This window comes from Brachyhypopomus gauderio, chromosome 17 (assembly GCF_052324685.1).
Source record: "Brachyhypopomus gauderio isolate BG-103 chromosome 17, BGAUD_0.2, whole genome shotgun sequence".
NCBI classification, from domain to species: domain Eukaryota; kingdom Metazoa; phylum Chordata; class Actinopteri; order Gymnotiformes; family Hypopomidae; genus Brachyhypopomus; species Brachyhypopomus gauderio.
This window is the reverse complement of record NC_135227.1, coordinates 9001411-9020554: the sequence shown is the minus strand read 5'-3', so window position 1 is coordinate 9020554 and position 19144 is coordinate 9001411. Positions and strand designations below refer to the sequence as shown.

The window sequence follows — 19144 nt, the reverse complement described above, 5'->3', positions numbered from 1 at the left end:
TAATCCTGAAAACATAAAAGAAAAAAAAAACCCACAGCTGGAATATTTTAAGTACGGGGGTGTATATATATATTCAAATATATACAATACAGTTCAAATATATATATATATATATATATATATATATATATATATATATATATATATATATATATATATATATATATATATATAGAGAGAGAGAGAGAGAGAGAGAGAGAGAGAGAGAGAGAGAGAGAGAGAGATATTGATATATTAAGTGGAGAATGGTGCCCTCCAGTGGTTATATCGGCAATCTTTTTTGGCAAGAATAAATATAATAGTATTAGTATCAAAACTGCTTTGAATATTTACAATTTGTCTTTAATCCTAACCCTGTCTGTTAGCATTTCCTGTGAGGACGTGGTACAGGACTGCAATATAAAATACCAGCCATTTAAAATATCTCTCTATCAAAAAAATCTCAGTATTGTTTTTGGGTATCTTTGTCAGCTGCAGGTTCATATTATCCCAACAAAGCACATAATGTTATCTTTTCCAACCATCCAAGAATCAACAAACTAATATTGTATGTAATTATACTGTATATCAAGATAGCTTTTTCAAGTGATATAGAGTGTCTAGGCCTTTGATAGCAAATGAGAACTGAATAGCTATATCAGAATATTTCTAACTTGCACAGTTCAAATGAAACCTGGTCTAAATTCTGTGTTAAAAGCCAAGAAGTGCAAAATTAGCCACACACGCGACTTGGCGTCTTCATTTCTTAATTCCTTCCATGGCTCGCTTTGTGTATACTGCCATCTGTTGGACGGGATGTTTTTCATCACTGGAACTTCGCTAATGCCATCTGTTGGCCGTCTAGTGTATGTGGACAATGTAGAAGTATACAATTGCAGTTACTTGACTTAAACTCAAATGTTTATTAGCAGGATGGAATATGAAGTGGCCATATTGGGTAATTTGTGGATGGTTGTGTAATATTTGGGGTTTTACAATCAGAGGCTATGTGACAGCTTTAAAATTAAGAAATGGAGTTTGGAAAAACAATTTGAAAGAAACTTCAAACAAAAAGTGTTTCAAAAAGTGTTGATACGCAATTCCACACGGTGTTCCACGTCAATTGGTTTGAAATTCACCTAAATACTGCTACCCATGTTATTACCTGTATTAATAACATTGCTAATAAATACAATTCATAATAATACAAGTAGTATAGAAATATGTGAACACACACCTATTGTTTAGACTTTGTTTGATTAAAATTAAATATGATTAATTAACAACTCATCCAGTTACTGTTGTTTTTGCTTAACATTATATAACTGGGACAATTTGAATGGAGTTTGTATAATTTGTGTAACCTAATCCCGTGTATAATATTTATAATCATATAAATTTGTATAATTAGAGGCATAGGCCTCCCTCTGCTAAGGCAACCGTGTCTTGAATGGTTAAGGAAAATGAATCCCACCATATAAATACAAATGAGAAATACTCTCACCTGATAGTCCATGTCCTATTTTATGCAGCAAAATGCAAACCGTCCAAACCTACGCTCTAAGGGCCTCCAAAGGGTCCATAAAGGGCCCTGATGTTAGCTTTAAACATTTCCTAACACAAGCCTCATTTTTAAACGTTACATCCTATTCAAGTAGAAAATATCAATTTTCGTGTTAAAATTAACTCTGCGGACTTTTATTTTGAATAAGTGAACGAACGCGCGTACCACGGCTAACTTCACTATGTACGTTAGTAGGCTCACACATGTTAGCACACCAAGCTAGCTAATAACGTATTAATGACGTTTAGGTGGTAGAGCTAACTAGACCTAACTAGACATAACCTCGGTAACGAGGGGTTGTTTTTAAGCCCATCAACTACGTCTCAGCACACAGACCGGTACGATGACGGAAAGCTGCTGTTTGTTTTAACTCTGTTATTTTAGCTTTGCTGTGCTCGCTAATCTCTACCGTATTCCATTCAGAGCTGGGCTAGGAGAGCTAGCTCCGTGCTAACGAGCTGGGCTCGCCGAACCGGTTTACTGTGTGGGCCGAGTTATGGGCGGCTCCGGGTACTGGTAGCTGACCGGTGTGTGTTTTTACTTCAACAGCTCGTTCGCTTCACCGTTCCCGGGTGTGTGGAGTGTGTGTGTGGACATGGAGAAGGACGCGCGGGTGAAGAAGACAGCAGCGCCGTCGGTGGCGCAGATCAACGCGGAATATGTGACCCAGGTGAGACCTTCATCCTCTTAGTTACACTTTAACATCAATGTGTGTGTGTGTGTGTGTGTGTGTGTGTGTGTGTGTGTGTGTGTGTGTGAGACCCAGATGAGACCTTCATCCTCTTAGTTACACTTTAACATCAATGTGTGTGTGTGTGTGTGTGTGTGTGTGTGTGTGTGTGTGTGTGACCCAGGTGAGACCTTCATCCTCTTAGTGACCATTTAACATCAATGTGTGTGTGTGTGTGTGTGTGTGACCCAGGTGAGACCTTCATCCTCTTAGTTACACTCCAACATCAACAGGTGTGTGTGTGTGTGTGTGTGTGTGTGTGTCTGTGTGTGTGTGTGACTTAGGTGAGACCTTCATCCTCTTAGCTACACTCTAACATCAACGTGTGTGTGTGTGTGTGTGAGACCCAGGTGAGACCTTCATCCACTTAGTTACACTCTAACATCAACAGGTGTGTGTGTGTGTGTGTGTGAGAAACCTTCATCCTCTTAGTTACACTCTAACATCAATAGGTGTGTGTGTGTCTGTGTGTGTGTATATGTATGTATGTGTGTGTGTGTGTGTGTGTGTGTGTGTGTGACCCAGGTGAGACCTTCATCCTCTTAGTTACACTCTAACATCAACAGGTGTGTGTATGAATGAATGTGTATGTACGTGTGTGTGTGTGTGTGTGGCTGCATAAGCGGTCCCTAGTCTGAGGTAATTTGTTCTACGCACTCATTTCCTGCGTTGCTAGCTAACAGCTAATAAGATGAAAATAAAGGTTTCTCATGTACTTAATCTTTGTCAAATCTGTCAGCACAGAAAGTGGACCGCAATATGGCAACCGCACTACATATTTTTTATTTGGTGGAGTTAATGGTGATGAAAGACTAAATTATGTCTGTGATGTTCGTTTGCAGAGATTCCCTGTAGCACCCTGTTGGTTTGTTAGTGTATGTTCACTGTCAGTCGTATTGTAGGTGAAGGTTGTGCTGTTTCTGTTTTCTTATTTACTCTGCTCCGTTTCTTAGCTCTCAATCAAATACTGGGCTCCCCATGTCAAGAATAAACTGCCATTTGCTTCTGAGGTATGTTGGACATCTTTAATGTCAGAAAAGTTTACTAATGTGTTCCTGTTTTTGGTCATTACTGATGGGTCTTTACATGTGTTCGGTTTATTGTGATTTGACTGTTCCATTACAGGTCGTTGTTTAATTAATCCAGTTTAATAGCTTAAACAGCTTAAATATCATGCATTTGTACAAACCTTCATTCAACTACTCTAATAAAGAACCTGGATATTATATTGATGTTTCATACCAAAAATATATACTGAATCGCTGCTCTATGGCAAGCATAAATTGAATGCAGCCAATGCAGTTTGTGCATGTATTAGAATATGAGAATTTCAATATCTACAGCATATAACAGTGTCGTAAGCAGAATCTCATGTAACCCATGTACAGTGACCCATAAAGCTTATTATCTTCTGTCCCTTGTCTTCAGGTGATTGAAGATGTGTATCAGAATGAGATTCTCAAATCAAAGTAGGTGTTCTGGGAGGAACATGCATAGAAAATAAGAGTTGCTGTTGTCTGCTGGTGGCATGTTTGAATCTCACTGACAGTGTTATCCATTTTGTTATTTTGTTTTTGTTTTGTTTTCTCTCAGATTTGCAATAAGAAAGATCATGTTGTTGGAATTCAGGTAAATGATATAGCTTTTGTCATCTTGTCTTTAGAGCTTTGAAGCACCTGATATTAATTTTGTGTTATTGCGTTGTATTTTATTGTATTTAAATGTGTTTAACTTATAGCCAGTACCTTGAGAATTACCTGTGGGTGAACTACAGCCCTGAGGTGTCCAGTAACAGCTACCTAATGTCTATCTGCTGTATAGTCAACGAGAAATTCAGAGAGAATGTACCTGCTTGGGAGGTAAGTGGCAAAAACGAGGGTCAGCTGATCGGTATTAAGGTCTGCGTTTTGCTCTGGGTTTTGTGCTTGACTTTTGAACGTGGAAACCCTTTTCTTTCTGCTCAGGTGTTTAAGAAAGCGCCCACCCACTTCCCCTACTTCTTTAAGTGTGTAATGGAGGCGTGTCTGAAAGGGGAGGAGCTTGGCCTGTCACTACGGGAACAGACAATTCTGCTGCTCTTCCTCGACCACTGTTTCAACAGCCTGGTTGGTTTCAGTAGCTTCTCCAGCCTACACCATATGTGTGTTTTTAAACATCCACTAGATGGCACTGTTGTACTGTAGTGTAATCATCTGTCCCATAATTTAGCACAGGCCATCCAATGATTCATTCGATACTGCTCTTACCTTGTATTTCTAAACATGATTAAATGTGAAGATCATATGGTAGTTTGTTTGATTATATGGCAATACTACCATATATGGTACTTTTGGTGTGGAGAAACAAGGTTCCTGTCGTGTGTGTGCGTGTGTGCGTGTGCGTGCGTGTGTGCGTGTGTGTGTGTGTGCGCGTGTGCGTGTGTGTGTGATGTGTTTTTTGCTTCCCAGGAGGTAGATCTGATTCGAGAGCAGGTGCAGCAGCTCATCTCTCTGCCTATGTGGATGTGCCTCCTACCGGTGAGCATTACAGCACCCCACACACCCCACACACACCCTACACACACCCCACACACACACCCTTGCTGTGGGAGCACTGGGAGCTGTGTTTAGGATGCATTCTTCATTTCCTTTTTGGTGAATGAAACACATTCAGCTCTTCCTGCATCAGCTGACAGAATGTGTTCAAATATCCAATATTGTTATTACTATGGTCATATTAAATTTGAACGTGAAAATTATTGGAATGTGAAAGGCAGGTTAACATTGACTTAAAGGCATAAAGCACTCATAGATTTTTTTTTTTTTCTTTTCAAAAGAAACGTGTAGAATAAAATTGCCAAAAAACAAACCGGTCTATTGTGAAGAACCTCCCTTCAGGAGCTGTGTGGTTTCCTGCTTTAATGACTGGAGTTGCTTGGGTTCTGATAACATGCCGGGCTTTTAGACTGAATAACTTTTTGTTTTATTGTAGTCAAGACTCCAGCATGAACTAAAGAAAGTTCCCAAGTTGCAGAAGTTCTGGAACCTAATAAAGAAGAATTATGAGAAAATGGACCCCAAGGCGTCTGAGCAGTACGAACAGTTCACTTCTCCTCCTCTCCTTCACTCTTCCTCTCTCCACCTCCCTGCCTCCCCTCCTCTTTCACCGAAACCTGTTTGGGCAGTCGAGTGTGGACGAAACGTTTAACCCATCATGCACCTGTGCTCCTGCAGGGCCAGAATGGAGAGAACCTTCCTCTCTGAACTCATAAAGAAGTTCCTGGCTGTGCTCTTGTCCATCACTCCATCAGGTGAGCTGGTGGGTTCGTCAGAGTGATCTGTGATCGAACTCATGACACCAGTTGATTTGCTTTGAGAGTTTGTTTGTGCATTCATTGATTTAGCTGTTAGTTTATTTTATCTTCCCAACCCTGACCCAGTTTGCTCATTGGCTTACCCATTTAGAAATAACAGCAAAGATTCTTTTGAAGTTTGCTTGGGGAAAGGCTTATAATAATTTTAGTTGTCCCCCCCCCCCCCCCCCCCAAAACCCAAACAGCGTAACGAATACATTTGCATCCATTACCAAATTGAAGTGGATTATAAATTTGTGTAAAGTGGTTTAAGTGCCTCTCCATTATACATGTTGGCATGTGCAAATTCTGAATTGTGGCCCCGCCCACCCTGCTAGGTCCGCCCATCAGGGCTCCCCTCCATTCACGTTCTCTGTAACCCGCCCGGAACAGCTCCGCCCCCTCTACCCAGCACGGGGGACAGCTAGTCATGTGACCTCAGGCTAACGCTCTCCCCTCCCCCTTCCCCAGGTGCCATCGCTATGGAGAAGGTGCACTACTGTGAGAGGTTCATCGAGCTGATGATTGACCTGGAGGTGAGGGCCACAGGTTCTGTACAGATCACAAGCCATGAGAAAAGTCCTGCCCTATCGGGGAATAATGTACACTGTCATGTCATGAGCAGCTTTGAGATGAACGTCTTCCCCCTCTCGGTTGTGTGGTGTGGGGATGTATGTGCTCCTCCTTTGGTGACTTCATGAAGCGTGTTGACCGCTTGACCGAGCCTGTTGTTCTTGGCAGGCTCTTCTCCCCACCCGACGCTGGTTCAACACCGTGCTGGACGACTCTCACCTGGTGGTCAACTGCCACCTGTCCAGCCTCATGCACAGAGAGAAGGAGGGTCATCTCTTCTGCCAGGTGCAAGTTCACCGCCACAGAAAAGTTTTAGGGACCTGTACTCCGTTTAATCTCCTTTACTGTTGGCTTCCAAAGCGGTCGTTAATAACGTGTGAATGAAGAGGGGTCCTGATATACAGGCCCAGTGGTTTAGGGTTCATGCTGTGCCTTTAGGAAGAACTGTTCAGACGTGCTGATTCAGCGGTTTTGTTTCTGTAGTTGCTGGATATGTTAAAATTCTACACTGGCTTTGAGATCAACGATCAAACAGGGAACGCCCTCACGGAGAAAGAGATGACCACGCTCCACTACGATAGGATCACCTCTCTGCAGGTAATGATATACTCCCTGCCTCAAGAGTACCTACCAGCCAAACCTCAGAAAAAGGCTCTTGAAAAAGACAAAAGGACCTAAATATGTAGTCGAGTTTGAATTTTGAGTGTTTTCATACATATATTTTGATGTGGCTTGCTCCATTTCCTTGTGTATATTGAACATCCCCCCCCCCCCCCCCCCATCTGTTCTAAGGCCCTCAGTCCTGTAAAAAACCCAGACCCAGTCATACATGGCTACAGCCCCAACTCACACATGTGCACGGCCGCTCTGTTGCTCGCTTCAGTCATCAAAGAGCTGGCTGACGCAGACTGCACTGTGATTGGCTGTGCTCCCTGCACCTGCTCCCTGCCACATCAAACAGGGCGGCTCTCAGATGCAGGGCGGGGGGGCGGGGCACCTGGCCTCTGCGTCCTCCCCGTGCTTCATTAGCCTGGGCCCATGCTGGTCCATACTCACGTGTGGGCCGCTAGATCAACCAGGCTGGCGTGTGTGTTTGTTTCCCAGAGGGCTGCGTTCGCCCACTTCCCCGAGCTGCAGGACTTCGCCCTATCCAACGTAGCAGCGGTGGACACTCGGGAATCACTCACCAGACAGTTCGGCCATCTCAGGTAAGAGAAGAGGTCGGCGTGGCCACCACCGTGGGTGAGGAGCGGGAAGCAGCCCAAGGGGATTGTGGGAGAGCAGGATGTCTGTTCTGTGGGCTCCTCTGGCTGATCCAGGGCCCATCGCTCTTCGTGCTATAACGGCAGCTTTGATGTCCACAGAGCAGGAGCCAGACGCCCCGAGTGCTGGTTGTGTCCCAGGCTGTGGGTGGAATGATCTTCTGGTGCTTTATTACCTGATTGAATTCAGTGCACGTCAAGAGCTCACGTGTTGGATGAGGGTTTAGTATCGTCCCCAGTCACTGCAGTTATCCAGTGAGAAACCTCTCACCATTTTAACTGGTTACGATTAGTTCACTGTTGCCATCACAATTGCTGTAGAAAACGTCATGTGGGTAACGGGCTCAGTAGCGGTGACGGATCTTCTCACCTGTTATAGTTCTGCATGTCCACGTTTGGCCTGTTGGACTGGACCACGCATGGCTGGCTGCAGATAGAATAGAGTTAAAAAAAACCTAAAATGTATGAAAACGCTTCCAGCAATACTTTGTTTATCTACAATGATTCAACACAGACGGGATGAAGTTAAATGAAACATGGATCAATTCAATTTAATATTTTAATATTTTTAGTGTTCTGATGGAAAAAATAGTGTTTTTCCCCTTATTTTGAACTGAGATTTAATGGCCAAACATTAAACAGCAATAAATCAAGCAAGACTAACACACACAAACACCCTGTCCCAAGACCCAACACACACACACATACACCCTGTCCCAAGACCTAACACACACACATACACCCTGTCCCAAGACCTAACACACATACACACACACACACCCTGTCCCAAGACCCAACACACACACACACACACACCCTGTCCCAAGACCCAACACACACACACACACACACCCTGTCCCAAGACCAACACACACACACACACTTTCTCTCCCAGGACTAATCCACACACACAAACACTGCCCTCTCCTATAATATGAACAATCAGATGCCAGCAGCTATTGCTCCCAGATATTGCTCATCAAGTCCTGACTATGGGGCACAAGTCACATTTCAAATCCCTAACGATACCTGCGGTTGGTTTACCCTCCTGCTCTAATTCTCTCAAGTGTTTAAAGCACTATTGAAACCCTCGCAGCCCGGCGCTCATCCCATTACTGTACTCCATCAGAGGGGCACGCACCCGTGCAGCGCTCACAATTACACCCCTTTACCCAACTGATAAATGGCAGAACTCGGGCCGCTAAACCCGGACTCATTGCGTAGAGATGGGAAGATGGGATGAGCCTCGTTAATTTAATTGATTTGCCAGACAATAAACTCTTCAAACAGCTGTTTTTTTCGGATCCCGTTAGCGCGGTCACTGTGAGAAACACAGCAGCTTGGAGAGCGAGGGATGTGTGTGGGAGACGTGTTCCTCCATTACGTGCTCTCCCCCTTTTCCCAGTGTGCTGGTGATGCAGAGCTCTGCTGATTCCTTCTGCTCCGGGTGGGCGTGGCCACCGGCTGTGTCTATTTTTACCGTTTTTTTCTGTCCATATTTATTGTCCCCCTTTCAGTTTCAGCACGTTATGGACTGATGAAAGCTTTAGGAAAATGAGCCGTGAGCTTGTTTTGTCTATTAATAGGTGGTTTTAGGCCCTTGTCTGCCTTGTCGGGCTATTTTAGTGGATAAATCAGGCACAGATTTGTCAAAGCAGTCTGGTCCACAAAGCTGGAAAGCTTGGAAAACTCCACATGTACAGATGTAATGTAACGAGGCCCGGCCCACCCGAGCTGTGCCACTGAAAGCATATCATCATCTCACCAGCACGTCCTGCGTCCTGTCATTCAGGGGTCAGCACTGTACAGGCAGGACCCAGCAGCTCCCAGGCCAGCCCACAGCTTCAGAATGCTCAGTGTCCCGCTGAACCTCGGGCTCCGTGTCCCGCTGAACCTCGGGCTCCGTGTCCCGCTGAACCTCGGGCTCCATGTCCCGCTGAACCTCGGGCTCCGTGTCCCGCTGAACCTCGGGCTCTGTGTCCTGAACATCAGTGCACTGCCACAGTTTGTGGAGATCAGTAAAGTGGTGTTAATCAAGATGCGTAGCGTAATGTAATTGGTATTATGTAGATGTTTTGCGTTCCCTAATTAAGGAGCTCTCACATAAGAGTGTAGCTATCAGCGGTTAGGATTCCTGCTATATAAACTGGAGCAGGTCTAGCAGTAACTAAATCCTGCACAGGTGTTCACACGACCTTCTGAGAGGCGAGCGATGAGAAGTTAGATTTTCTTAAACCAAGTTATTGACGCCGACCTGTTCCTACAGCGACCTTGAGTTGTTGCAGTTGCTGATTGTGCAAATGTCACGCAGATATGAAGCTCCACTCGCCCTTAACATGCGTCTCTGTCCCCCTGCAGTCCCAGTACCCTCCACCGGGTGGCATCATACCTGTGCCTTTTACCAGAGCTTCCAGAAGGAACTGAAACATCCTATGACAAAGAGATTCTCCTGGAGCTTCTGGTAGGTTTGAAAGCAAAATACATCCTTCATTTAACTTATCAAGCAGGGCATGAAACGATCTGATCTGTCCACCCTAACACATCAGCTCATGTTATTTGTTCATATTTTGTGTGGTGTACTGAAAGTCCATTAATTTGATGTTGACCTTGAAATGCAGATTAACTTTTGTTAGCTCCTCGTGTTTGCAACCTCATTAAGTGCTGCTGTCTGGGGGAGGGCGGAGCATGGAGGCGGTAGCCCCACCCCCTGAACCTCCTCGTGGCCGAGCCCCGCCCCCTCAACCTCCTCATGTTTGAGACCCCCCCAAGGAGCACACACACACACTCCTTCAACATGTTGCTGCAGTCTTCAGCACGACACACTTTGCCCTGCTCCGACTGTAATTACACCAGCTCTCCTCCAGGGGTCCTGGACAGAATTGCCATAATTAACTCACCGTATTGTTGGAGCCGATTGAAGTGGTCCGGGTTGCTCGCGGCGACGGAAATCTCCGGAAAGATTTGGCCTTGGTTTAATGTGTGTGCTGTGGGCAGTGGGAAAGATAGAGCAGGCCACACAAGCAATAAAGCATTTAATTAAGTTGCAAGAGGATAAGCGTGCCACATTCCCTCATTAATTCATTCATTTTATTGAATTTTAAAAATTTTATTTAACACATTGTCCCAAGAGAAACGCTGTCTTACACTGACTGGTTTGGAAAGGGCTTTCATAATGGAGGTGTCATCAGAAGTGTCCTTATTGATGGACACATCTAATAAATGCAATAAATGTGAATTACCACAGTTGATTTATGTACATTTCCATACAATTGTTTTGTGAAAACCTTACAAAAGTGACACTTTTATTCCTCAATAAAATAAAATGGCTCTTTTACCTGATCGGCATATTTGACTAAAGCTGACTGCAGCAGTTTGCCTAAGAAACAACTAGGAGCTTCTGATTTCCACCAGCTGTGAATTTGTTTTCTCCACACACACACACACACACACACACACACACACACACACACACACACACACACACACACACACACACACACACACACGTGTGCGCTCGGAGGTGCTGTTGGGCTTGTCTTGGTAGAAAGGTGCTGCCTGCTCGTGGTTAGCAGCAGGCTGCAAATGACAACGTTCCTGCGCTGTGCTAGTGCTACCATCGCCATTCCTGGTGTTTTAACAGTGTGTTCAGTGTGTGTGTGTGTGTGTGTGTGTGTGTGTGTGTGTGTGTGTGTGTGTGTGTGTGTGTGTGTAACGTGACTGAAATAGAGGAGCTACCTGGGTTTCTTTACCCACTACTCAGCTCTGCGACGCCGTTTCACATGTCCTCATTTCTCACTTTCCTCTCACCGCCGTTTCATCTCCCAGACTGCGGCAAAACGCACACACACACACGGAGGGCTTGAAGAGAGACACTCTGTTCACTTCCTGAATTGCCTCAGAACCGAATCTCTCCCACTCCCTTGTAGAAGTGGTGAATGTTCGCTGAACTGCTCGCTCCCTTTAGAAACCTTTCGCCTGCCTTTTTGGGCACGGTACCACAGGGTTTAGCTCAAGGTCAGACCCTGACGCCAGCCGGCCTCTCTCCACCGCCCCGCTGCCCTCTGGACAGTGTGTGACTGCACACGACAGACCTTGGTCATGGTTCAGGATGAGCTGCTGATGAATGGAGATGATGTATTGCACTCTGACCTGATTCTGTGTATCTATGTCTCTGCCACTCTGACCTGTGGGTGGGGGTGAGGGGGGGCCTTCATTAACCTAGATATGTGTGTCTCTCTCTCTCTTCTCTCTCTCTCTCTCTCTCTCTCTCTCTCTCTCTCTCTCTCTCTCTCTCTCTCTCTCTGGCATGTGTCCAGGTGTCCCGCCATGAGCGGAGAATCTCCCAGATCGAGCAACTCAACCAGATGCCTCTCTATCCAACTGAGAAGATCATCTGGGATGAGAACATCGTCCCCACTGAGTACTACTCAGGAGAAGGTCAGAGCTTCTCCCTGTTCTCCATACACCAAAGTCTTTCTGCCTTCTACTAGAATGTAACATTTGTGCTCCAAAGGTGTCTTCTCCTTGTAGAAGACCACTGTGGCATGCACGTTTCTGTGTGAGAGGCTGGTGTTTGGGGAACGCTGTGTCTGAATGTCCTCGTGTGTGATTGGCAGGCTGTTTGGCTCTGCCAAAGCTAAATCTGCAGTTCCTCACGCTTCACGACTACCTGCTGCGAAACTTCAACCTGTTCCGTCTGGAGTCCACCTACGAGATCAGACAGGATATAGAGGACGTCGTGTTGCGCATGAAGCCTTGGTTAGTACGCCGTGAGCCACACCGGACACACCCAGCACTGATTTACTCAATCAGATCTCCTCTTCCTCTGCGGTTCCCCGCTGTGTGTGGGTCTTTGTCCCTGGGAGGCGTGACCGCTGAGCCCTGTCTCTGTCTCCTGCAGGCAGTCGGAGTACGGCGGCGTCGTGTTCGGGGGGTGGGCCCGAATGGCGCAGACCCTCGTGTCCTTCTCCATCGTGGAGGTGGCCAAGCCCAACATCGGGGAGAACTGGCCGGCCCGCGTGCGTGCCGACGTCACCGTCAACCTCAACGTGCAGGGTCACATTAAGTCTGAGTGGGAAGGTGAGCGTACACTACGGACACACACACACACACCATTCCCATCTTTATGGAACAGTTACACCAAACCCATAAATTCTTAGTGCTCACTGTTAAATCCCCCCTTTGCCGTTTTGCACCTGCACTGCCTTATCTGTGACCTTGCCAGCGTACCTTCAGTGTCCCATTAATTATTCACTGTTTACTTGCTAGTGTTACCCATGCTGTAGTCGCCATGTATCATGGGCTGTTGTCCAGTCTGTAAGGTGTGCAGAGTCAGTAGGGTTATGTATCTGTGTACTGAATACTGCAACGTTGCAGTGGGACACAGCCTGGTATGTGCCACCATGTCGTTCATTAATACATTTAGTCTGCGCGTTAATCAAGCTCACGGTTAAAGAAGAGCTCCGTGTTGGGATGTCGAGCATGTGCAGGTGCACGGTAGCTTCACCAGTGTGTCCAGCGCTCGTGTCGTGTCCTCTCTGTCTCCCAGGGACGCAGGGACGGGGAGAGGGAGTCTTCCTCCCTGTCACGCCGCCTCTGTGTAATTACAGGCTTCATGTTTAAAAGATCGGCCCATGCTGACGGGGCCCTTTCTGCACCTTGATTCCCCCCCCCCCCCTTCCTCCTCCTCCTCTTCCTCTCCTTCTTCCTCAGGCTTGCGGAAACACGACGTTTGCTTTCTGATCACGGTGCGACCCATGCTGCCCTACGGCACGCGCTTCGACCGGCGCCAGCCCTTCGTGGACCAGACGGGCCTGGTGTACGTGCGGGGCTGCGAGGTGCAAGGCATGCTGGACGACAAAGGGCGTGTCATCGAGGAAGGTTAGGCCCCGCCCCTCCCCGCCGCCCGCGTAAACACAACCCCCGGTGTTTCAACACAGTAGCGTTTCATGTATGTTCACACGAACTGCGGTATGGGTTCTGTAATCCTACAATACGACAGGATGCTTCCAGTGGGAGTTGATACGCATATCTCTCAGAATGCTGAAATACTCCCAGGCCGATGTAACGTTCCCCAAACCGGCTTCAGCTGTGTCGCTGTGCTTGCAGGCAAAGATGAAATTCATATGCAAGTTATGTACATAAAAATGGTGAGTAATGTGATTGTGCTTGAAGGCGTCCCCCTGTTTCAGCAAACCAGTGAGGGCTTCTAGTTTCTCTTGCTGCGTTTGATGCCACGCTGCCTAAACGAATGATATATTGAATCCATCGGCCTCATTCTGTCCCAGTGCTTTAGCAGCGTCCTGACTGCAGGGACGGCTCGGTGGCAAGTAAGACGAGTGTCTTTTGTGCGGGTTCATGTTTGCGTCCGGCGCCGTGTTCTCCACAGCGAAGACGTCGCCCTGTCCGCCGCTTGCAAGGGTGCCCCGCACAAGACCACCAGTCGTTATGGTGACCACATCCCTCGGGGGAGGGGCTTTTCCTCGGAGGCGGAGCCACACGCTCCCGCGCCGAGGTCAAGGCCACCTGTGGACGTCTGCTTTAAGCGTTAAGCGCCGTCTCCCGAGCTCACGTCTCCCTGCTGACCTCATCCTGTCAGACGTACGAGCGATGTCTCTGTACCGAAGAGCTACGGCAGCAAGCGCACGCTGATTAATCTGTCAGATTCCTGTATGCTTCGGCCGTCTCCTACGGGCGTCTGCCTGTAGCAGAGGAGCTCGCTGGGTAACGGGGCTGGGACTGCAGACGATGGCTGACGTACATCACGATGTTGAGCCTGTATTATGATCCCACACTCCCCCACCACAGTGACGCACACACCCCCTGCTATAATTCTGGTGTCTCCACCTTACCTTACAAAACTCTTTATAAATTATTACTTACCTTAGATCAGCGTGAGTCGTTGAACTGATGAATATGTATTTTAAAGAGTGTCGAGTCCTTCCACTGAAAAATCATTTATCAGCAATTTCCCCTTTTTTGTGTAATGTTTTTTTTTTTTTTTGTTCAACTTTATACATGCTAAAACATGTTTGATTTAGACATGCCTTATTAGTTCATGTAGGCATTCAAAAATAGCTTTCAATAATGCTTAATGTTATTGTTAAGCGTTTATCTTCACTACCGAAATCAGTTCATGGCAGTGGAATGTGTTGTGGCAGTATGGCTTTTCAAGGCCCATATTAGTTAATGTAGTAATGTAATAAATTAGATTAGCATCACAAAAGTGAAAGTACATAAAATATAGTACCTTTTTGTTAACCACTAACACCCTCCTCCTGCCAACCAAAGGCCCCATGAAGGATTTAAAGGAGAAAACATGACAGGCCGGTGGATGTAGTGGAGTCACTTCCATCTCCCTATTCAGGCATCCCCTTTAAATAATCCCCAGAGGATCCCCCGTGTCCCGACCCCCGTGGGGATCAAACCTAAGCCTCTCCGCTCCTGGCTATCAGGAGAACGTGTCATGCATGAGTAGCTGTGCTGAGGTTCGCGGCATTAATCCGTCTGCAGGATTAAAGCGCTGAGTCTTTACGAGCTCAGGAGAGATGGCCCTACCGGCGTAGAAACCACGCACAGCCTCGCCCTCTGCAACCACAGCACTGTTTTAGCGAGCTTAGAGTAGCTCCGTTGATCTCACTGCCAGTCCCGCTCCACATAAACGATACTCAGTAAAGCCAAATGGTTACGTAAGTAAACATTAGCACGTAGCATGCTTTAGGAACTTTACAGCTACGCGTACAGACGCTTCCCGCATGGCGTAATTGTCACGCGTGCAGATCCCGCTCTGGCGAACACGTTGAAGCCGACGTTCTTTCTGTTCGCCCCCAGGCCCCGATCCAAAGCCCAAATTGAAAGGCGATGCGAGGACGTTCCGGGTGTGGCTGGACCCCAATCAGTACCAGCAAGACATGACCAACAGCATCCAGAACGGAACCGAGGACCCCTACGAGACCTTCAACATCATCATGCGACGCAAGCCCAAAGAGAACAACTTCAAGGTGGTGTAGCCTCCTGCCTGTCTGCACATTACCACTGGAGGAGGGTCTCCTCTTAATCAAGCGCCTGAAGCTTTAATAACAACACATTATTATCGCCCTCATTTCAGGGTGGTTCACACGCCGCTTTTTTTGTCTGACATCTTACACAAAGTTTTAGTACAAATGTCAAAAAGGATATGACATGGCGTGAATTGAAATGGGTTTGTCATTATCATTACAGTACAGTACAGATGCGCTTCAAGGATGTTCAGTGACGTGAACTCCTCTTAAAGCCGTACTTAGTGTTATGTGCACTCATTCTTCAAGTTATTGTTTTTCGTTTTTCTCAGACTTCTCAAAGGTAGAACGATCCTTTTGTTAAAGTGTCGTATGTGTCACGGTTGGGAATGAAATGCCGTCTATTCCAGGCCGTGCTGGAGACCATCCGTAATCTAATGAACACGGAGTGTGTCGTCCCTGATTGGCTACACGACATCATCCTGGGATACGGAGACCCTGGCAGCGCCCATTACACCAAGATGCCCAATCAGATCTCAACTCTGGACTTCAACGATACATTCCTGTCCATTGATCACCTCAAGTCCTGCTTCCCAGATCACACGATCAGTGTCCTAGAGGAAGATCCAGCCAAGTGTGTCCCTCCGTTCAGGTCGGTTATACGTGCCTTCTGCGCTTCGCTGTTCCACGACACTCAAAGCAGCCAAAATGTCTTTAGATCCAGATTATAAATTAATTGGCGCTTTGATTTGAAATCTGCACATTTTCTGTCTGTTCAGGATCAAGTTCCCAGTACGGAACGTGAAGGGGAAAAAGCGGAAAGCTGATGAAGACGAGCAGAAGGAGGAAGATCACACGCTTATAGTGGAGCCCCATGTGATTCCAAACCGGGGACCTTACCCCTATAACCAGCCCAAACGGTGAGGTCACGACCCTTCAGTGCTCGTGACCTGCGGGTATAAACCTGACCCTGAGTGGAGGCTCTTACCTCCTGTACACGTGCAGTTGGGAAACGACTGCTTGGTGTCTGTGTGTAGTCTGAGCAGCCATGTTGGACTCGCATATCTGTACAGTGATCGCGTGTAGAAACCAGTTATTTAAGGTTCCTGAAGTTCCTGCTAAACTTCAGCTGCTCATTCTGCTTTCATCAGGACCAGCTGTAAACAAAATGTCGAGCGTCTTTTGTGTGTTGCTGAATTGCATCATCAAACAAACGATTCTTCTCTTGTGATGTCGATATCATTGTACTTGGCCATCCTTTGAGATGAATAAATGCGGAGTGTTGAAAGCATGACCCGATCCACATCCTGATATTGCTTCATATTCAAACAGGAACACGATCCCCTTCACCCCGACCCAGATCGAGGCCATCCGTGCCGGCATGCAGCCCGGTCTCACCATGGTAAGAACACGCCTCCGTATCGGCCGCTGAACGAGCTTCTGCCACAGATGCACAAACTGTTTGTTTACGTTGCCTCAGGAGAGCGTAGATCGTTAACACAGACGACCCCCCCCCCCCCACAGTAACACAGCATTTCACAGTATTACTGAGAGCAGCGTTTGTACTGCCCCCCCCCTCCCCCACCCCGTCTGCCCGGATTGATGTGGCTGTTGAAAATTGAGGCGATTTTCTTCTAGATATGCCCATCCTTCACCCGAGTGGGCACGGTGGGGCTGAAATATGGCCGTGAGGAGCCTTCAGCGGATGGGGCCCAGTGTCCTTGCTACGCCTGCACGGACGGCACATCGCCCTGATTGAGAGACGTCCGCGCACCGCTGCTGGCTTGCTGATGGCAGCTGTAGGCGGTTATTTACCGCTCGGCAACCTGGAAGAGTGTTTGATGGGCGGGGCCATGGGCGGGCCAGCGTAACGGTCTTGGACTTGGTTCAGAGCCAAACTTGAAGGCCTTGGGTTCCCCCTCATGCCCCCTGTATTAGTAACTGTACGCATCACACGCATCCCGTCCAGAACTGCTGCTTTCTAGCGTTTCGCCCTTGAGCCCGTTGCAGACGGCGTGACCTCACGTGCCCGACACTGCAGCTCCTTGGGAGAAACCATCCGTCTAGCTGTGGGGGAGAATGGAGAAGAGGAGCGCTAATAGTGACTCTGTCAAACCGAGCACCTGCTTGCCAGATGCCCTGCGTCCTGTCGAGCAGGGCGTCCCTGTGTTCGTTACCTAACCGTCCTCCTTTGCTTCTGCGCCCCTGCTGTCTGCAGGTGGTGGGCCCCCCAGGCACAGGCAAAACCGACGTGGCTGTGCAGATCATCTCCAACTTGTACCACAACTTCCCGGAGCAGAGGACTCTCATCGTGACTCACTCCAATCAGGTGGGGCCCTCCAAGCACCTCGCTACCTCTACGCCGTAACTCATGCCCTCTAAACTCCTTCCTTCACAGCGTGTGATGGGTTTTTGAAACGGCATTCACAGGACAGTGATCGCTTCCTTCCCTAGAATACTCCGCTAGCACTAAGGGAATTCTCATTCCTGGCTGTCAAACACACTGAAAATACTCCCTGCAAACTCCAGCAGGCAAATTCCAACAGCTCTGAATGTTTGTGTCGAATCGCAGATGCCAGTCTGTCCGTAGACTGCGAGCCTTCGTGTTTATGCCCACATATTTGCGTGGTGTCTGCTGTGTGGCTGTTTTCAAATCATCCCCTCCACCTGACTCTTCTGCTAGACTTCACACAGTCCTGGCAGTGTGAACAACCCACTTGTAGTTAATGTGTGTAAACCCAGCCTGTGTGTGCAATCTTGTCTCCCAGGCTCTGAACCAACTGTTTGAGAAGATTATGGCCTTGGACATTGATGAGCGACATCTCCTGCGTCTGGGCCATGGAGAGGAAGAGCTGGAGACCGAGAAGGATTTCAGCAGGTGAGGGTGGCGGGCCTAAACCCTGCCAGACACACCCGGCAATCTGAAAACGGGTTGTAGGATAGGTGGGGATGTTGTGACTGAACACCAGGTTGTAGGATATGTGGGGATGTTGTGACTGAACACCAGGTTGTAGGATAGGTGGGGTTGATGTGACTGAACACCAGGTTGTAGGATAGGTGGGGATGTTGTGACTGAACACCAGGTTGTAGGATAGGTGGGGATGTTGTGACTAAACACCAGGTTGTAGGATAAGTGGGGATGTTGTGACTGAACACCAGGACACCAGGTTGTAGGATAGGTGGGGATTGTGTAACTGAACACCAGGTTGTAGGATAGGTGGGGATGTTGTGACTGAACACCAGGTTGTAGGATGGGTGGGGTTGGTGTGACTGAACACCAGGTTGTAGGATGGGTGGGGTTGGTGTGACTGAACACCAGGTTGTAGGATAGGTGGGGATGTTGTGACTGAACTCCAGGTTGTAGGATGGGTGGGGATGATATGACTGAACACTAGGACACCAGGTTGTAGGATAGGTGGGAATTGTGTGACTGAACACCAGGTTGTAGGATAGGTGGGGTTGGTGTGACTGAACACCAGTTTGTAGGATAGGTGGGGTTGGTGTGATAGAACACCAGGTTGTAGGATAGGTGCGATTGGTGTGACTGAACACCAAGTTGTAGGATAGGTGGGGATGATGTGACTGAACATCAGGTTGTAGGATAGGTGGGGATGTTGTGACTGAACACCAGGTTGTAGGATAGGTGGGGATGTTGTGACTAAACACCAGGTTGTAGGATAAGTGGGGATGTTGTGACTGAACACCAGG

General features: G+C 47.5%; 1 protein-coding gene across 1 annotated transcript in view; it reads left to right on the top strand.

Annotated features, from left to right (window-relative positions):
* The first annotated feature begins 1742 nt into the window (after positions 1 to 1742).
* Positions 1743 to 19144, top strand: part of aqr (aquarius intron-binding spliceosomal factor) — a 41891-nt gene continuing 24489 nt past the window's right edge. Inside the window, 25 exon segments of the mRNA XM_076977952.1 lie at positions 1743 to 1881; positions 2093 to 2213; positions 3227 to 3283; positions 3702 to 3742; positions 3867 to 3902; positions 4012 to 4132; positions 4238 to 4378; positions 4721 to 4789; positions 5244 to 5344; positions 5486 to 5562; positions 6076 to 6140; positions 6346 to 6462; positions 6661 to 6774; positions 7282 to 7385; positions 9798 to 9900; positions 11756 to 11876; positions 12056 to 12197; positions 12340 to 12518; positions 13152 to 13319; positions 15270 to 15439; positions 15847 to 16088; positions 16216 to 16356; positions 16769 to 16838; positions 17655 to 17765; positions 18205 to 18314. Coding sequence (XP_076834067.1) covers positions 2139 to 2213; positions 3227 to 3283; positions 3702 to 3742; positions 3867 to 3902; positions 4012 to 4132; positions 4238 to 4378; positions 4721 to 4789; positions 5244 to 5344; positions 5486 to 5562; positions 6076 to 6140; positions 6346 to 6462; positions 6661 to 6774; positions 7282 to 7385; positions 9798 to 9900; positions 11756 to 11876; positions 12056 to 12197; positions 12340 to 12518; positions 13152 to 13319; positions 15270 to 15439; positions 15847 to 16088; positions 16216 to 16356; positions 16769 to 16838; positions 17655 to 17765; positions 18205 to 18314 — 2675 coding nt within the window. The 5' untranslated portion in view covers positions 1743 to 1881; positions 2093 to 2138.